Source organism: Hemicordylus capensis, chromosome 5 (genome assembly GCF_027244095.1).
Source record: "Hemicordylus capensis ecotype Gifberg chromosome 5, rHemCap1.1.pri, whole genome shotgun sequence".
Classification (NCBI taxonomy): domain Eukaryota; kingdom Metazoa; phylum Chordata; class Lepidosauria; order Squamata; family Cordylidae; genus Hemicordylus; species Hemicordylus capensis.
This window is the reverse complement of record NC_069661.1, coordinates 122,013,541-122,034,219: the sequence shown is the minus strand read 5'-3', so window position 1 is coordinate 122,034,219 and position 20,679 is coordinate 122,013,541. Positions and strand designations below refer to the sequence as shown.

The 20,679-nt window shown below is 41.9% G+C and overlaps 2 protein-coding genes across 5 annotated transcripts in view; one reads left to right on the top strand and one right to left on the bottom strand.

The window, feature by feature from the left end:
* The window catches only part of STX18 (syntaxin 18), a 65,292-nt gene extending 57,288 nt beyond the window's left edge, over positions 1 to 8,004 (top strand). For all 4 annotated transcript variants that reach the window (XM_053252898.1, XM_053252896.1, XM_053252897.1 and 1 more), the window contains exons 7-11: positions 699 to 787; positions 1,765 to 1,823; positions 2,764 to 2,833; positions 4,254 to 4,334; positions 5,669 to 8,004. In XM_053252898.1, the coding sequence (XP_053108873.1) occupies positions 699 to 787; positions 1,765 to 1,823; positions 2,764 to 2,833; positions 4,254 to 4,334; positions 5,669 to 5,764 (395 nt within the window). In that variant the 3' untranslated portion in view covers positions 5,765 to 8,004. The remainder of the gene's footprint in view (positions 1 to 698; positions 788 to 1,764; positions 1,824 to 2,763; positions 2,834 to 4,253; positions 4,335 to 5,668) is intronic.
* Positions 7,905 to 20,679, bottom strand: part of NSG1 (neuronal vesicle trafficking associated 1) — a 26,912-nt gene continuing 14,137 nt past the window's right edge. The window contains exons 4-5 of the mRNA XM_053252900.1: positions 11,492 to 11,602; positions 7,905 to 8,953 (exon numbers count right to left, since the gene is read on the bottom strand). Coding sequence (XP_053108875.1) covers positions 8,753 to 8,953; positions 11,492 to 11,602 — 312 coding nt within the window. The 3' untranslated portion in view covers positions 7,905 to 8,752. The remainder of the gene's footprint in view (positions 8,954 to 11,491; positions 11,603 to 20,679) is intronic.

Below are 20,679 nucleotides of genomic sequence, written 5' to 3'. Positions count from 1 at the left end.
TCAAGGTCAACACAGTTGCTCTGGACTCCGGAAAAAGCAGAGTTTGATTTGGTTTTTCTTGAGGCAGTAACGCATTTAACAGTCATTAATATCAAAGCTTAAGGTCAACTCTAAATTAACAAAACATTAAGGCAGACTTTAATTACATGTCACAGTTTACACTGTACAGTCTGTAAAGAAAAACCTAGGGAGTAGAATTAGCCCTGCCATTTTGCTGGGAGAGGGACACCTCCATTAAAAAGGGTAGATGCATCTCATTTTGCACAAAAGATCAGTTGAAATAGATTGTTCATGCCATTTTACTTTGAACTTGTACCCAGAATTTGCCTTTTTAGAAGGTGATGCAACAGAATCGTAGGCTGCTTTTGATGTTCTTATTAGTTGCCTTGCTGTAGCACACACGGGGGCGGGGGGCGGGGTTGAGCAGGGTACAAAGTTGAAGCATGAGTGACCCATGTTTCTCTTCACACACTCTGTCCATCCTTTCCTGGTGATGCAGGTGCTTTCCCAAGTAATGATATGAGCATCTATGGGATTCCCATAAGAGGAGGAAGTGTGGTGAGAAGAATTAAAGGCTTGTTCAAATCTCAGCATAACTGACTTATGGACTAGCTTGTTTATCTAGGAATGATATTACATACTTCTAGCAAATTCTGGCTACATGTTAAATATACTTTATTTTCTCTAAATGCTTACAGATAAGAATCTGATAGATGAGCATGCTAATTTTGGACTTTGGGGTGATAGCAAAGGAGAAGATGAACTTTCACCTGAAGAAATCCAAATGGTACATTTATATTTTTTACCTGCTTTGTTCATTTTTCCCTAACAATATCTGCAGGTAGTGAATATGGAAGAAACACAATTCATACATGAACTCCCTGATATTTTGCCATTATGCTAGTGGAAAATGAGTTTTCAACAACTGGGAATATCCTTTGAACTTTTAAATTGCTTTAAAAGCTTTAAATGGCTTTTTTGGACTGTTATTTCACCCAACACACAGCAAAAGCTAGTCCTACGTTGAATAATAAAAAGATTCTAGAAAAAGTAATATTGTGACTTCTAATTCCACCCTTTGTGAATTACATTAAGACTGTACTTTATCTCTTAATATATTATTGGTATAGAAAAATGAACGTTGATAAAAATAAATAGGATTATATATAGCTCAGATTGGACAACCTATACATTTCAACAATTACATATGGGCAAATCAAAGGGGCTTAATTTTGTGCAGCACAGTGAGTAAAAAAGAGAAGTATCATGTATCAGTCCCTTTGGCAATCCAAAGACATTTCCTGCCCCAGAAGGAATTGCATCCTGCTTCATAGGGGATATTAAAGCAGCTAAGCAACTTTAGCCCCAGAAGTTCCCACTTTTATCTTTGCCTGATCACTGGGAAAAGAAAAAGAAGCATCTTTTGTTCAAAAGGGCATAGAGGATCCTCTATGAAGAGGCAGTGGGGTGTCGCTGCTCGAGTGTTGGGCCTGGGCTAGGGAGGCCTGGATTCAGGTCATCTTGCTCAGCCATGAAGCTCACTTGGGTGGCCTGTCTCATTGGCCTTAACATTCCTCATAGGTTTGTTGTAAAGATAAACAGTCTGAGCTCTTTGAAGGAAAAGTGGGATAAAAATAAATCGATATTGTGCAAGTAAAAGAATTATGCCTACAGAATTAAGAACGCATTCAAATAATTCCCTTTTTGTTACAATGTAGATTTCTTCAAATCTTTGCCTCATATTGTCACCTTTCTCCTCCCCAGTTTGAGCAGGAAAACCAACGCCTTGTCAGTGAAATGAACAGCCTGTTTGATGAAGTGAGGTACGGTGTTTTTTCCTGTTTACTGGCCACAGTATTTGCATATTCCACTCACTTTACATTGCAATGGACTCTTTTCATTGGGCACCCCCATGTCAACATGCTATGAATATGACAGTAGTCTGTTAAGTGCAGGCAGCATGCCTTGGTATTATGGATCTCCGTTGTGTGCACAATAGCCTCATCCAAATGAAACAGCTGGAACTGATAAATCCCACTGAGTCTTATGAGTGCATGTAAAGGTAAGGTAAAGTGTGCCGTCAAATCAATTTTCACTCCTGGCGCCCACAGAGCCCTGTGGATTTTCTTTGATAGAATACAGGAGGGGTTTACCATTTTCTCCTCCCGTGCAGTATGAGATGATGCCTTTCAGCATCTTTCTAGATTGCTGCCCGATAGAGTACCAGCAGGGATTCGAACCGACAACCACCTTCTTGTTAGTCAAGCATTTCCCCACTGCACCTCTTAAGGTGACATACCATTTCAAAATTGCAGCCCTCCATGTTTGCTGTTTTACTGTTAATGACAACCCAGTTGTCTGACTACTGTTATTTACAGAAAAGCCTCCAAAACATTCTTGAATCCACTTGTAGGTAGCCCTTCTTAAGGCTAACCTAACTAGTTGAGTAAGTTTAGAGTTCTGTCCCAACAGTTACCAGATTCTTCCATGTTACATGATTATTGGTGCAGTTACGTATCATGAGTGCAAAGGCTTGGCTTGTTTCACAGTGTGTAGAGTAGTTTTTAACTGTATATAATTCAAATCCTACATTTTTGAATAATTTACATAAAATCAATTGGAATTGGTTTTATTGTTAATATAGGTTACATATCTAGGGCTTGTATCTGTCTGTGAGGAGTGTACCATATGACTTATACTTCTGCTATAAGCAATGAAACACTTTTGTACTGATGTGGTGTGGTCACCTTTTGTTTCTTGTAGGCAAATTGAAGGGAAGGTGGTTGAAATTTCTAGACTTCAAGAGATATTCACAGAAAAAGTCTTACAACAGGTAAAAACCACAAGGAAGTGAATGGATGGTTCTGTCACTCCAGGCCCTTTCCAATAGGTGGTAAATGTCAAAATATGAACCAGAACAGAAGCAAAATGTCTCTAGGTGATCAAGCACCAAGTGACAGAAGGATAAGGTTTAGGGGGAATGAAATGTGAATTGCATCAGGTTACAGGCTAGGTGGCAGCCAAGGGGGACTTGTTCCACTTAAATGGGCTTCAAGGACATTTCTAAATTTCTCTAGGGCAGCCTGTGAAGAGTTCACTAGCCATGTTTGGGGCCCTGCCAAGTATATAACAACCCCACTGTTTTCATAGTTCCAGGCAGGCAATAAAAACAGGTTTATCAAATCTCTGGTGGGTCATTAAATGTCATTGGGAGGCTGTGTTTGGCTTTAGAAGGTCATATGTTGTGCAGGTATGTTCTAGGTGTGTTGTTTTTTAATCCTTCATATGCAACTTGCCATAGAATCCTTGAGTTCTAAACTTTTCAGTGCTCATTGAAAGCACTGAAATAGTTGAACTCCCTGATTCAATAAGTCATCCTATTACATGTAAATGTAACAACTATGGAATTTCTCTGTGGGCTTATTAGCTAATTTCCACTACTATAATTGAGGAGGAGACACGATAAGAAAGCAAATACATTCGAGAAAAGGGCACTTATTCCAAGCTTTAATAGTATATATCTTTCCATTTTTAAGGTGGGTATTAGATAGCTTACATCATGTGTTCTTGTTTCACAAACATATATTTAAGCTGCTTTCAAGTGTTCTTGCATTTCACAAACAGTGTCTTGCCATGTGCTTCAGTGCCACTTGTTATGAAATGGAAGATCTGCATGCTTAACCTATAAAGCTAAAACGAGGCATTAGAACAGGGTTGCACAACTTTGGTCCTCCCAGCTGTTTTGGAATTACAACTCCTATCACCCTTAGCAACAGTGGCCAATAGTCAGGGATGATGGGTGTTGTAATCCAACATCTGCAGGAGGGCCAAAGTTGTGCATCAGGTCATATGTCGCTCCTACCAGAAGCAGCACCCAGGTCTCCCTGCTCCCCAATCCACTGGGGATATTATGATAAGTATTACAAGTTTCCTGTCCCTATTCTATTTCATTGGCTGCCACTCCAGAGGTGAAGAAACCCTTAGCATAAGAACAGCCCTGCTGGATCAAGGCCAAGGCCCATTTAGTCCATCATCCTGTTTGACACAGTGGCCCATCAGATGCCACTGGAAACCTACAGGCAGGAGTTGAGGGCATGCCCTCAATGATTTCATATCAGACATTACTGTCTGGTGGCAGTCACATAAGTACTCTAATGCTTAGTTCTGACCTCAGTGACTTAACTATAAACTGGTGGCACCCCCACCCCCCATGCTTCTTTGATAGTTTGACTGTGAGCCTATTTCTTACTTAGGAGACCGAAATTGACAACATCCATCAATTAGTTGTGGGTGCAACGGAGAACATCAAGGAAGGCAATGAAGACATAAGAGAGGTAATGTTCTCAGTGGATTTGCTTTGGATCAAATACTTCTTAAACAAAGTGTGAAAAGCTCACTTTAGCAGCCTGGCTATCAAGTATTGTGAGAGAACATGAACACCATTGCAAGATTTTATTTATATATATACTGTGATCATGTGCAGCCTATCTTGATCTACTGACACATTAGTGTTTCCTTGTAAAAGATGTGCAACATCCTCTCTTTATTAAGTCATTTTAAAGCAAATGCCTCCCATAATCTGTCTACTACTCCCCTGGAACAAGAAATGCAAGCTTGAACTTCTGCTTGGTTTCTTGACTAATGGTGGGATGCAGGATGCACGAGTGCTCATGCAAGCATGGTGGGGAGGTAGTATTCTGCTCCTGGGAACTATAGTCCTCAGGCACCTCCAGGGGATGCTGCCTCTTTCCCAGTATCCCCTATGCAACCCCCATCCCCATTGCCCTGTGATTGGCTACCTCTCCATGATGGGATAGGGAATTCTGACATCGGCCTTTCAATCATTCCTACCTCACAGCCCTCATGATCTCTCCACATGCAGGCATTGAGCACAAAGCAGAGCTGCATCAAGTCCAATGTTCTCCAAGAATTTATCTTAAAGAGGCATGACACTATAATTATAGAGCACTGTTTTTAAGCAATATATAAACATGTATTTATTTTTAAAATTCAAATATTTTATTTGTACAAGTACTCCTGTGCATGCTTTTAAAAAATTGAAAAAATATTGTGACACTATCTCATTTACCCCATGTAGATGATCTACCCCATGCCCTGGTTTCGTGCTTTTTAGTGGAGGTTGCCCTCTTCTTTTCCCCACTTTGTTTGGCAAACAGTTGCAAAAACCACTCTGTGAATTGTGTGTGTTGGTGATGTCAGACATTATCCAACTGATGTCCTCCATAACCAGCTTGTCCCCAGTTCAAACTGAACCATGCGGAGTCTGCACAGAATTCATTTTACACAGCTTGCATTTGATCAGAAAAGGGTATATTGTGTCTTGAACATGGTGAAAGCACTTTCAGCCAGCTCCCACAATTCTTAAGATGTTATGTGTTCACCCTTAAATGTCTGGATCACATGCTGAATGACATATATTGGTCCCTCAGCATGTCAGCTCAGCCAGTATCTGCCACTAGCTTAAATTGTCTACTCTTGAAAGCATGCCATTAATCTGTAAGTAGTGTTTTTAAGGCCTATCTTTAGTCATTATTTCTACAAATTGTGTTTGGGGCCCAAACTTGGGAGGTGGAGGAAATTTGTCTTTTCTTGAATTAAATGTTAGAATCTTCTTACAGAATTTCTAACAACATTGTTTTTTCTGCAGGCAATCAAGAATAATGCCGGCTTTCGTGTGTGGATCCTCTTCTTCCTTGTTATGTGTTCCTTTTCTTTGTTGTTCTTGGACTGGTATGGTAGTTAACCCTGGCCTAATCACTATCCTCCTATCCCCTTGACTGATGTCTACTGAAGCAGTTTTCTTTACAAAACAAGATACTGTATATTGTGTCACACGCATCACCATGATGGAAATATCTTGATCAGACACATGTATTGGTGTACACTCTTGTGACAAATATTTAACACTACTCAGGAATGTGCTAAAACAAGTTATAGCCTGAGAACTTTAAACCATGTGATTGAGCCAGCAGACTGAAGCTGAGCAAGTAGCTGGAAAATGTGCCACAAGTTACTGCAACAGGAAGTTGTGATCCATTGTAGAGCTAGGACAACTGGTGAAAAGGTGTTGAAGGAAACTGTTACAGTACATGAGTGGCAATGGAAGAAACGCTATAGGCCCAAGCTTTAATTCCATAGTTGCTTGGTAAATAAAAAAATTGTACATATGGATTGCTAATATAATTTGTTGCTTTACTCAAGAACCAAGGCAGCACTCCCCAACCTACTTTATTGTGTGTAGATCATAGCAAGTCATAACATCTCAGCACTAAGCAAAGTTTACTTGTTGCAGGTTGGAAAATGGTTGTGTGGAACATATACCGGATATTACTATGTAATAAAATAAGAACTTGCATAGCACATTTTATAGCAAAAAAAGTAGAATGCCTTTTAAACATGAACTTACCAACACTTAAACTAGTGGCCGACGTGAAGTTGTTCCCAGGGCACAGAACCCATTGTGACCGTATTGTATTGTAAAGGAAAGGTTTGATTGCCTCAGTCTTATAGATATTAACAGCTGGCATCTCAATTTACGGCAAAAGTACCACAAAGTAATCCATATTATTTTATCATGACTATGTAAAATCATCATTGAACACATTTTCCAATGAGAGTTGTGTGTTAAACACTGACTGGACTCCTACCCATTTTTTCTCTTCAATAATGCAAGTCAACATATTAAGTTTGAGGCATCTTTGTACTTCTTGTTCTTTATTTTACACAGAGTGAAAATGTCAAAAGTTACATGTGAATTTACATTCAATAAAGTACATGTCTACTAGGAAATACAAACATGGTATAGTTTAATATGTTTAAATGGGATTGAACTTTTTAAATGCAAAAAAAATTTGGCACATAGTTTATTGCTTTTATGCATTCCACACAGCAATGATAACATTACTAAAAAATATTTTACAACACGTAACTATGTTCAGTATTAAAATTTCTAAATGAAAAAGCAACTGGCATTTTCTGAGCAGGTCTGATATTGAAATGTAACCTGAAAGTGGAATTGACCATGTTTGTTCTACTACAGATGTGGGAAGAAGAGAAGTTTTCACTTTTGTAAAGTGTGCATCTACAAAAATAATGAAACTTTTGACATGTCCACTAGGAAACAGCACATTCAGAAGATGAACAAAAATGCTGACACTAGTCACCTAATGTTTACCCAGTGGTAGCCAACCTTTCTGGCAAGTGTACCAAAGTCAAGTTCAGCATCCGAGATAGCCTTGCTCTAGTGCCATTACAGTACAGAGGTAGCCTGCTCCCACTTATACCTTGAGGTGGCTTTTATATCTAGTCCATTGACCAGAGCCAGAAGACAGGCAGTAGTACAGCACTGGAGAAGTGGGCAAGAGTAAAGACCTGACTAAGCCACAGCCAGCTGGCCAAAGTCATCCTGCTTCAGTCAAGGCATGGCACGTCCCTGCTGTTTGTGCCACAGATTGGCCACCAATGCTCAAGCCAGGTTAATGAAATCACTGATGTAATGTATCTTGAAATATGTATAAATAATGCATGTAACTGTTTAGAAATTTGTCAACACAAAGCTTTAAATCCAAACGTGCACCTACAATTTTAGGCTCGTCTACAATCCCTCTCCCCACCCCACACTACACCAAGAAGGCATGTCTCTGATTTCTGCCCCACCACCCCAAACACACACACCCAATTTCAAAACTGCAGTGGGGGCAGAGAGATCTAATGCATTTAATGCACTTTCTCCCTTTACGCCTTGTCCTATGTTTATGTGAAAGTCCCATTGAGTTCATTGGAATTGATTTCCTGTTATGTATGTTTAGGATTGCAGTCTTACTAATTTAAAGATTAGGAAATGCCAAACAGTGCTGCTAACACAAAGCATTTTGAAACATATATAAAAAGAGAAACGTTTTAATGTTGTACAAAAAGAGAAAATTCTAACAAAATTGCTCCTCCTTTCTTGTTGGACAAATTACATTGTGGGCTACAGCTACAGTGAAGGACTTTCTGTCTTATTTATTCTCCCAGACTCCACTACTCATCAGAATATCTCACTGCCTTGCACATTCACTAAACATTACCCATCATTAAAATGTACAACTCTGTAGTGTCTATTTTGTGTTTCAGTGCAAGTCCATATACAAGATCCTCTAGCCACAGTGGAAACGCAGTGAAAATTTGTTCACAGCTATAACGAAACAACAATTAAGCATGCCTTGTTGCAAAGAACTTAATTACCACTTACATATCTGGTACAATGAGCAAAAACAGGCCAACTATTTGTTTGATTCTTGGTACTCATTTTGGAGCTAAAAGCCAATTTTAGATACAGTTCATAGCTAAGCAACAGATCATTTATAGTTATGGCTATGATGATTCAAATTGCAAAATTTGTTTTTAAAAAAATCAGTACATACAGTAAAATGCACAATTCTCTCCTGTGTCAAAACCCCTGAATAGCTTGATGAAACTTCTAAATTGCAAGGAAGTACCTAAACAGAATTTTATTAACGGAGAAATTGGTGTTAAAGCTCTAAAGCAATGCTGATATGCACTTGGCTTTAAGCCCATTAATGGTCTGTACCAAGTTTTCATTTTCTTATTTTTTTTCCTTTTTGCAAAGCAGTTATCAGCAAACAGAAGCATTTACACCATAAATAAGTAACCCTCTAAATTATCCATAACAATGAGATGTTCCATGAATGCCCCCCTTGATACCTTCCAATCAGCAAGATAAATCGTTCTAAGCCGATTTCTCAGCTGCTTCAGTCTCCTGTTCGGAAAGTTTCTCTTCTGAAAGCACTGTCATCCATGGAGACACAGAGCGTGTGATGGTTTGTTTGGCCAGGTTGTAGTGGTTTATAACGGTATAAAATTTCCCTCTAGCACTAGAGTCTTGTTCGGAGTAGTAGTTCTCTAGTCCAGCCGGAATGCACTGATTGTTCTGAAAGACAGCCCACTCTTTAGATTGATATAAAACCTTTCTAGACAAACAGTAAACCATAAGACTAAAATGAACAACAATTATTTCAGTTTCCCAAAAACAGGGTTCAGTAAAACAACAGATGAACTGGTAAAAGCCTTGGAAAAGTATTAATTTGGTAATGCAACAACAAAATATGCTGATGCTCCCTTCACCTCTTGGGGAGGACATTTCATATGTGAGGTGCCACCACTGAAAATACCCTTTTCCCCAGTCATTACATGCCTGAGTTCTCCCTGTCAAATGTACCCAGAGGATGGCCGCTGGAGGAGATTTAAATGAAGGAGTTGTGGGAGGGAGATTTAATATAGGAGAAGACAGTCTCATAGGTTCCCTGGTCCCAAGGTCTTCAGGGCTTCAAAGGTCAAAACCAGCACCTTGAATTAAGCCCAGAAAGGCTATTTCAAAGCAGGTGCTATATTTTCATGCTGCACACTTCAGTCAACCATCTGGTGAACTTGTTCTGCATGCTCCCCTGTCGATATGCGTCCCCTTTCCATATTCAAGTTGCTTTCAATGGAATTAAGTGAGTGCCTGTATCAGTTTCCTGGGGGTGGAGCTTCTGCACTCGGTAACAAGACACCCTCTATATGCCCCCCATTATCCATGTTACTCATTAAAGAAAGTTCCTAATGGATGATGTATACAAAATATACATTTAAACCTATTGTGTTGATTATGTAATTTATGCTGAGAGATGTCTGTGCTACATTTAATGTTCATTTTGACTGACATTCTTTCAAGCAAAAAATTCAGTAATGCATATATTATCTTATCTTGCTCCTTGAAAAGACATTTTTCAAAAGGTATAAAAGTTGGAAATTTAGATTTCATCATAATTTGTGTTCTATAGCTTATGGGCATACGTTTTTGGCACAAAATGTACGGGTGACCTCATGAAGGGGATCACTTTATAAAATCCCTACCCTGCCCATAGCTTGCTCAGTAACATTCCCAGGATTCTAATATCTGCCCATTACTATTGTCTTGCAGTGCTTTTGATGCCATTTCTTCTTGGTTCACTTATGTTTGTACTGAGTGTTACAGAAGCCACCTGGTACATTCGAAGGTACATTTCTTGAAGATGTAGCAAACATTCGGGGCTTCCAGTCCTACGGAACTACCAGGGGTGGCTTACGAAGGAGCTGGGAGTGGGCAGGAAATGAGTCAAGTGCAGCCCATGAGCTTTCCATTCCACCCGCCTCAAGACCAGCAGGCTGGTAATTTGGTTGGGGACTGAACTCAGGTTGGGGCAGGGCGAGAGCATCACGGGCAGCAGCTGAGGCTTGTTTTACACCCTTCAAGCTCATTCGTCCCCTCTGCCCCTGGGAACCACTTCCTGTTTCTTGTGCTTCTCCCCGTGCAGTTCCGATTAACAATGGAGATGGGAGAAAACAGGCATGCCACTGGGAGCAGCAGGTGGCAGCAGCCCGGCCCAGCCACCAGGAGTAGCAGATGGGTAGGAGTAGGAAACCTTTCTCAGCGGGCCGGCCCGCCAGTCAGAAACTGCAGATAGGGGAGGTGGTGGTGGAGAAGTGGGCTGGTGGAGGCACAGATGCTCTGCGCCCGGCCCAGCTAGTTGATTTATAATTTCCTTTCCTGTAGTGGCTGGGAGAGTTGTGGGAAAAGAGGAGAATTAGGACCATCAAGCTTGAGATTAGGAAAAGCTGAGGACTCACACAGGAATGTGGTTTAACTCCATCCTCAGGTGTACTTCTGGAACAGGGGCCTTGTAGTGCTATTTAGGATTTACAGAGGAGTTGAAAGGTTTCCGAAGTGGGGAAAGTGAAAAATGCCACATTTTTCTATCCCACATTCCTCCTTCCCCTACTGTTCTATGAAATGTTAAAGGCTTGGGTTTCAGGCTCTATTATGGTGTGAAAAAGAAAATACTAAAGATGGCCTTCCTTGTTATGGTGAGTGATAACTTTTGTTTATTACATTGTAACGTCTCTCATACTTCCTTCATTCTCTTAAAAAGGTACCTATACCAAGGAGTCAGTACTGTGCATGGTTATTTAAATCTGATTAGTTAATTAACAGGCAAAATATTAATCAACTATGCTCTCTTTGGTGGAAAACCTACTCTGCATTCATTTCTACTTCTCAGAAAATGTTTCCCAAATGATTAGGGTGCTATTAAAAGAAATTCCATCCCCAACCCCATACATTTGCTGTTACAATTTTGTTTTAAATCATGGAGCAATAAATTGAGAGAGCTAGAGTTATCAAAGAGGAAGAAAAATATCTAGTTATTTACTCCATGCCTTTGATAAGCCTCTTATGTCACTTTTAAGCTTTTATTCTAAACTAAAAATAAAAACAAAACGAGTCTCTTTTTGCCTTTCCTCTCTTTTACATTTTTATTGAAGCCTGCTGACAATAATGAAGACATGCTGACAATAAGCCTGCTGACAATAATGAAGACATGCTGACAATAAGCATATCGGCATATCTGTATAAAGTTGTGGGTTTTTTTAAGCCTCTGTAATGCTTTACCTTGAAAACAAAACCTTCCGGACAGGTATGGTCGTACTTGTAAACCTTGTAGACTACCAGAAATACAACACATGTAAGGAACGCAAGGGCGAAAAGGACCAAAACAGTTACCTGTAAAACAGACAAAATGTATTTTTTAAATACACATTTACTTTTAAAAAATTAACTGTTGAGAAAACTAAGGGAATGTACCTAAGACCCAGTATAGAGATTTTATGTATCACTTTTCAATTAAAAGTTCTCAAAGCAGTTTACATAGCAAGAGTAGTTAAACATGCTTAAATAAAGGGCATACTTGACCTTGGCAGCAGAGCAAGCATTCCCTGGAATAACCTACCCACCCCCAGGCTAGATAATGTCTTGGTCATGGTCAGCAGGTGAGGGCTGTTCCTACCACACAGCGTTGCTCAGAGATAGCCAGCTTTATTTTTAGTCTTGTATATTAGACACACACACACAGAGTACACCATTTTTAAATTAAAAAGTTATCACAGAGATGTACATAACAAAAAAAATGAGAAAATGGTTCCCTGTCCTCAAAGGATCACAATCCAAAAAATGAAAATTCAAACGAAACACCAGCAACAGCCCCTGGAAAGGTGCTATGTTAGGCTGAATAGGGACACACACAGTGGCTGACAACCAGATTACTTACCAGTAATCTCATTAAAAGAAAATGTTAGTCATGACTAAGGTCCCATTAATTTCAAATGGACTATGCATGAGTAATTTAGTCTGGATGTCAGCCAGTTGTTCCACACACACACACCCCACTCAATATTGTATCAGAAAGCCACCACTTTAAAAAGTGTCCCTTTTGTTCGATTAGCAGAGATTGATAGCAGTTAGAACACTATCAGGAGGCGGGCTGGGTGGTATTTGCCCTCACCAATGCCAGTGGTGGCTCTAGCTATGATGGTCACCGAGATAAGGCAAAGGGCAAGCAGCCCCTCCCCAATCAGACTGAAAGGCAAAGCAAATAATAGCGTCCAGGTCAGGAGGTTAGGGATTCTCCTGCTGCACAGTTTCCCCCTCTCTGGCACTTCCGTTCATGTGGTGCAGGTGCAAGTGTGCGTGCCCCGCACCATGCAACTAAAGCAACATATGACAAGAGTCCTGCTCATGCAATTCTCTCTCAAAGGAGAGGGTGGAAATATGAGAGTCAGATCTCTGTGCATTTGGGCTTCCACGTGAAGGATCCATGTTACTTTAGGTGCACCTGGGTTGGAGAAGAGGTTCAGCCATTCTTCCACTACATGAATTGGCACACTGGCCTGGCAAGTATGTCAACTGGGCCTATAAATCTCATGGTGGCTACCAGAAAGTAATTTAGATTAAGTGTGTTCTCCCCAGGCCAGTAGGCACAGGAGGACTTTCCCCCACTTTCTCAATTTAAAGTCCAATAACGTTTATTCTCAATTTAACGTGTATTCTCAATTTAAAGTCCAATAATCGCATGGCTACTCATTCTAGCCTTAAGTCTTCATTGAGCCTACAGTACATTCTGCACATGGACAACATGTGCTTGTTTTCTAGACTGTGCTGAGCACAGCTAAATAAAGGTAATCTAGAACTCACCTTGTAATATATTTCCCAGTACACTACCAACAAAGGATGAACGTTGGTACCTGCAAGCAGAGTTCTCTGTCTACAGAACAGATTTCTACATCTACTGCAACTCTGGCTTTGTGCCAGCCTATCGTCATGAACCACTGAGCTTTCCCATTTCCTCCCATGTTTCTAGATCTCTAGGATGGAAAGGAGGCAGGCACACATGCGGCTTCTCTCAGCAGAGAGTTTGCTCCCAATATGCAGGCAATGTGGGGAGGACAAGTACTTCAAAACAACAGAGAAACAGAATCATGTACAAATCCAAGTCTATAAACCACAATTACTGCTATTCTAATGGAGCCAAATGTGCTCAGTTTATTGCTAAATGATCTGGATTCTATTTATATCCCATTTATCTAGATGAGCCCTGCAAGGGCTCATCTAAGATAGCTACTGTCTTTACCCTTGACTATTAGAGCTCTATTTTTTGGGGGGGGGGGTCATTCTTCCCACAAGCAAATACCATGGACATATCCCTTATATGGAACTACATAGTATTTGTGACCTATGGCTGCTAGCACTTTTTAAACATGAGGTGTCCTATCAGCTTCAGAAAGCCAGATGGGTAGCTTCTGGGCACCTTATAAAGCAGGGCTGACCTTGTGTGGCTTACTTTTTTCTTTACTACGATTAACTTGATCCATTGACAAAGCAAGAGTACATACTCAGAATATTGTACCAATTCAGGTATAACTAATTTATGTTAACTGAGCCTTACTTAAATACATATGAAGAGCCTTATGGATCAGACCAAGGTCCATCTGATCCAGCGTTCTTTACAAGATGCTAGAAACCCAGCAACCACTAGATGGTCCACCAGAAAGGTGCCAACAGTAGATAAGATGCCTGTCTCAGAGAATGGAACATGAAATCACTCTAGGGACTTTGTCTCACTTGATATTTTGCACTTGGGATATCTAAAACATTTTTAACATGTCCCTCCACCACAGTGCTGCTTGAGGCAGCTTACAATAAAACCAATAACATACCATAAAACAAACACCCAACAAAAGCCCCCCCCCCCCCGCCAAAAGCAAAAATGCAGAGGCGAAAATTGATTAAACTAGAAAACCAATTAAAACCAGTTTTAAAATCTCTCTTGCAATGGGAGGATTTCCAAATGCCTTTTAAAACTTGACAGGGAGAAAGACTGAACAGCTCCTCTGAGAGTGTCCTGTCCCTAACAAGGGGATCTATGCCAATGGTGGGGCAAAGAGCAGGGCCTACACAGAAGGACCCTGGCAGATTCATATGGGTGTGTGCAGATACTCTAGTATGGTGCAGAGAAGTGATGGCATGTGAACACTATTATGCTGCCATTTTTGTCAGCAAAACATATGAAAAAGGGGACCCAATCCATTCACATCTTCCCCTTCCATGGGTTCTGCACGAAGAGAAGTAATTTTGAAATCACATGTGCTATTAAGAACTGACACAAAGTATGCACCTTTCATACTCTGGTATCTCTGCTCAAGAACAAAATGTCAAGCAAGAGGCAGCCCTGACTTATTGTCAGACAGCTACTCACAATATATGTTGCAGTGCCAGTGGCAGCTGCTGCCTCCCTCAACATAACCAAGTTTCTTTTAAATGATGACCTAGAAAGTGAGGTGACTGTTACCACTCCCGTGGTGGCTTCCATGTTGCTATGGTGGCATATAAAATCTCTGCCTATGCAAGCCAGGCACGAGCCATGCTTGCTCTACCAAGACCAAACCAAGCGTGCAGAGGATGACTACACAACAAAATGTGAGCAATTGTAGAAAACGTGGCTCCCACACCACTAAAATGGCACTTACATCAGGCCAAACTTGGAAGCACCTCCATTAGGTGGCTATGAAGCAGTAAACAGAAACTGCATCTCATCAAATTTTTTAGCCCTGTGCAGATGTTTCGGCCACTTATGCATATCACATGTATGGCAGGCTGCATCCCGCCATATCCATGTTTGTCAGCACATGTATACTTGGCATCTCTATGCATGATGGGGAACATGAGGGTTGGCCATGGCACGAAGAGGTACATGCATTGGCATGTTGCAGACATGCAGCAGAGACTGCACACAGTGGGAGGATGGGGCCACTACCATGATCCCAACCTCCCCCCATCCTACACTGAATGTGTAGAGCTCCCTCTAGAATGTCTGAAAGGGGTTTTTGTCTCAAGGCAATATGGCCTCTGACATAAGGGCAGCCCTGCTGAATCAGGCCCAAGGCATATCTAGTCCAGCATCCTGTTTCACACAGTGGCCCACCAGGTGCTTCAGATAAGTCCACAGGCAAGAGGTGAGGGCATGCCAATATCTCCTGCAAGTGGTATTTGGAGGCATTGTGCCTGAGAGGCTGGAGGTGGCCTATAGCCACCAGACTAGTGGCCATTGATAGACTGTCCTCCATGAATTTGTCTAAGCCTTTTAAAAGCCATCCAAGCTAGTGGCCATTACCACATTCTGAAGCAGAGAATTCCACAGATTGATTATGCACTGTGTGAAAAAGTACTTCCTTTTGCCAGTCCTAAATTTCCTGGCCTTCAGTTTCATGTGATGGCCCCTGGTTCTCGTGTTGAGAAAGGAAGAAAAATTTCTCTCTGTCCTCGCTCTCTACTCCATGCATAATTTTATACACATCTCCCCATAGTTGCCTCTTTTCCAAACAAAAAAGCCCCAGATGCTGCAGCCTTGCCTCATAAAGGCACTCCAGGCCCCTGATCATCTTGGTTGCCCTCTTCTGCACCTTTCCCAGTTCTACAATATTCTTAAGATACGATGACCAGAACTGCACACAGTACTCCAAATGTGGATTAAGTGCATTATGATATTGGCATTTTTATTTTAAATCTCCTTCCTAATGATCCCTAGCATGGGATTTGCCTTTTTCACAGCTCCCACACACTGAGTCGACACTTTCAACAAGCTGTCCACCACAACCCCAAGATCCCTCTCCTGGTCAGTCACTGACAGCTCAGACCTCATCAGCGTATATGTGAAGTTGGTGTTTTGCCCCAATATGCATTACAGTTGCTTACATTGAACCGCATTTGCCATTTTGTCACCTCATTGGTTATCCCAACTTCAAGATAATTTATGAACAAGTTAAAGAGCACTGGTCCAAGCACAGATCCCTGGAGAACCCCACTTCTTACTTTCCTCCATTGTGAAAATTGTCCATTTAGTCCTGCCCTCTGTTTCCTGTCCTTCATCCAGTTATCAATCCACACATGAACCTGTCCCCTTATCCCATGACTTCTAGGTTTACGCAAAAGCCTGGGGCGGGGGGCAGACTTTGACAAAAGCCTTTTGGAAGTCCAAGTATTCTCTGTCAACCAGATCACCTTTATCCACATGCCTGTTGATACTCTCAAAGAACTCCAAAAGCTTAGTGAGGCAAGACTTGCCCTTGCAAAAGCTGTGCTGGTTCTCCTTCAGCAAAGGCCTGTTCTTCTATAGGTTTAATATTTTTTTTCCTTAAGCATACTTTCCATCAATTTACCAGGCACAGAAGTTAAGCTAACTGACCTGTAAACTCCCAGGTCCCCCCCTGGATCCCGTTTTGAAAATCAGAGTTACATTAGCTACATTCCAGTTCTCTGGTACAGAGCCTGACTGTAGGGAAAAGTTACATATTTTTGTGAGGAGATCAGAACTCTTGGGTGGATGCAATCTGGCCCTGGCGATTTGCCCAGTTCTTCAGCCTCCAAGCTTGAGCAGCTCAGTTCCAGAGTGGGTATATGGTCAATATCCTTCGCCGTGAGGACAGATACAAAGAACTCATCCAGCTTTTCTGCAATTTCTGTATCCTCCTTAATAATCCCTTTCACACCCGCATCATCTAAGGGTCCATCAGCCTCCCTGGCAAGTTTTCTGCTTCCAATATATTTAAAGATGTTTTTGTTATTTCCCTTGACACTTCCAGCTATGCGCTCCTCAAACTCTCTTTTTGCATTTTGGCATCCTCCTGAACGTGGTGGTACCTTTCTTCTTTCTTGGTATACATTCCATCTGTGCTTCTAGTACTGTGGTTTTAAATAAGTTCCATGTTTTCTGGAGTGATTTGACCCTCCCGACATTCCCCTTCAACTTCTTTCTTACCAGTCCCCTCATTTTTGAGAAGTTTTCTCTTCTGAAGTCCAACGTATCTGTATTGGACTTCCGTGACAATTCTCCATTCGCGTATATGCTGAATTGGATCGCACTATGGTCACTGTTCTACAATGGTTTTACAACTCTGATATCTCGCACCAGGTCCTGGGCATCACTTAAGATTAAGTCCAAGGTCACCTTCCCTCTGGTTGGTTCATTGACCAACTGTTCTAAGGCACAGTCACTTAGTATATCTAGAAATTTGGTGTCTCTGTCAATACCTGCACTTGAATTTGCTCAGTCTTATGTGAAGGTAATTCAAGTCACCCATTATTACCGCTGTCTCTCTTTGATTTGCTCCTCCAACTCCAGATCACTCTCAGCATTTTTTAGGGCGAAAGCACGTCCCTAGTAATACATTTCCTTTCAGTCCTCATATTATCCATAATGATTCTGTGGAGGACTCAGATCCCCCTAGGTTTGCTAGCTTCTTGTACTCTATCCCTTCTTTAATATATAGTCCTACTCCACCCATAATTCTTCCCTCCCTGTCCTTTCTGTAGAGTTTGTACCCAGGAACAACAGTATCTCACTGGTTCTCACCATTCCACCAGGTTTCCATTATGCCCAGTACATCTATGTTTTCATTAGCAACCAAGCACTCCAGCTTGCCCATCTTGGCTCAGAGGCTTCTGGCATTGGTATATAAATATCTGTGCACCAAGTCTCTTACCTGGCATTGGTGTGTGCTGTCTCCCTTCCTGTCATTTGATCTTCTTGACTAGGTGTCCATCTGCTCTACTCCTGGTTCTACTCTGTCCCCTTCTGGTTTGTTTATCTGAAACATTTTCAGCCTCACGCCTTGGTGAATTTTGCTTGCCAAACCAGATACCACCCAGTTCCTGTCAGCAATCCCCTAGGTGTCATTTTAAAAAACTGCTCTGTGGCCTTTTTGATTTTGGCACCAGCAGTCTGGTTCCATCTTGGTTCAAGTAGAGCCTGTCCATTTTGTAGGGGCTTTGCTTGCCCCAAAATGTATCCCAATGCCCAACAAATCTAAACCCCTCCTCCTGGCACCACTGTCTCATCCATGCATTGAGACCCCTCAACTCCACGTGTCTTGCTGGCCCTGCGCATGGAACAGGTAGCACTTCAGAGAATGCTACTCTGGGAGTCCTGGACTTCAATATGCTACCTAGCAGCCCAAATTTTGCTTCCAGGACCTCCCGACTGCATTCCCAACATCGCTGGTGCCAATGTGCACCACAACAGCCAATTCCTCCCGAGCACTGCCTAACAACCTATTTAGACACTACATGATGTCTGCAACCTTTGCACCACGCAGGCAAGTCATCATGCCATCTACACATGGGTCAAAACCCATTTCCCTATGCCCCTAACAATCAAATCACCCACTACTAGGAGGCCCCCAACCCCTGGAGAAGTATCCCCTGTCCAAGAGTATATGGGCACACAACCCAAAGAAGGGAGCCCTTCTAAGGGAGGATTCCCCTCTTCCTCAGACTAATGTTCTCCTTCCCTAAGACCTGACAACCTAGCCCTAAAGCCAAAGACCGGTGCCAATTTCTACTCTGGCCATAGCCCAAAACACTACCTGCACATCCAGAAATAGGGGGTCAGGACAAATCTTCCAGCTTAGTTTTATCCCTGTCATCCATTATTGTACTACAAAGGTGGAGCAAAATTAAGTAGGTGAGGTACAATGCTATTCTTTTTAATTTTGTTTGAACTGGTTGTAGAAGGTTGCTGCTGTTTTAACTGTGATTTTTTCCTTTTTCTTTTTGGTCTTCTTTGCTCATCATCTTGGAAATTCTTTGGAAAGGCAACACACACACACACACACACACACACACACACACACACACACACACTCTTACACTTCATTCTGCTAAAACTATAAACTGGCCATCAATTTTCATTTTAAAAGAAATGGCAGGTTTCTTCCTAGGCAGGGCGGAGGGAGCAAGACCATCTGCAAAAACCTTCCTTGTTCAAGGAACAGAGTTTCTGTGCTTATCCTGCTCTCATACCCTGCCTAATATCTTACCTGTATGTTGCCAAGTTCCTACACGGTTTCATTTATTTTTAAATGTCATATTCTGCAAAACCTCAGATATCACATTTCAAAAAATGAATTTATATGAAAATGGGCATCAGCCCCTCACACCACGGGCACAAAGCCTGGGCACACAGAGGAGCCTAATGGAGTCCTACTTCTCCCCTTACTCACCTACAAACATGCATATACACAGTGTGATGGTCGGATGGGGTTCTGTGTGCTCTTTGCCTCCTCCGATATCCCCATCGCCATGTTCTGAAAGTTACTTGTGTTGCAAGCATGAGTAATTTGCCTCAGGTTGAGAGGGATGGCGGGATGGAGATATGGGCAGGGCATACAAAGCTTCAGTTTCCCCTAGTGACCCACTGTGCTGCCTGTACACATGTGTAGGCAGAGGGGAGGGAGAAACAGCTACATTGGGATCCCATGCTCATAGTATGATGTATTGTGCCCACACAGTTAGCACACTTATTTCTTAATTTGTTCAATTAAGGTATACCCCACCTTTCACAAGGTGGCTAACATATATAAAACCTGAAGATCATAATTAAAACAGAAATGAATTTACTCCTTCCATTCCTTAGCTGATGGATGAAGCCACACTGGCCAGCCCCTGGCTACCATATTATTTGTGAGAGGCAGGGGAGTGCACCCTTCCAGTAGCCCTTAGCTCTCTGGCCAATAGCAGTCTCTAGGCAACACAGATTTATAATACATCTTTCATAGTTCAGAATCTGAATTGATCTGGTATGAAATTGGATGCAAGAGACACACTGTACAGAAATCCATGCACAGGGCTCCTGCAGAAGGTGCTGCACACGTTACGTGCAGTAAGTTGCTCTTCCAGCATTTCCTGGTTTACAGATAGGAGAAGTGATGAAGCCTTTCATTTCACCCACCTATCTGTACAAACCTTCTGGCATCTAGGACAAACTCACAGACTGACATCCTGACTAACAAAGGTGAGGAGGAGGAGGAGGAGGAGGACTGGTGCTTTTGAAACATTCAACTAACTCAGCAGGGTCAGTGGTGGGGGCAAATTTTAAGAACTTCCTGTTCCCCAAGAAGCACTCTGTGCTACTCAGAAATAAGTCCCTGAGGGTCATGCAGCCCTGAGGGACATATCTCCCCCCCCCCAACACACACACTGCAGTGTTAGTCTTCAGATGCACTGGTACTTCTCCCATTGCACCAGTACTTTGTTAGGATGTCAGCTACAGAATACCCTCCTCAATGAAGCAAAATAACCATGCTGGGCTAGGAGAATGTATCTCCATTCCATTTGGATGGTTTCCTAGCAACAGCACACTCTGTAGTACCCAGCCAGTCTCAAACCAAAGTACCCTGTTGCATTTGCAAATAGAGAGAAAGAGAAGATGAATGGTATGTGCTCCTTTGCACCAGTGTTTTAGGTCATGC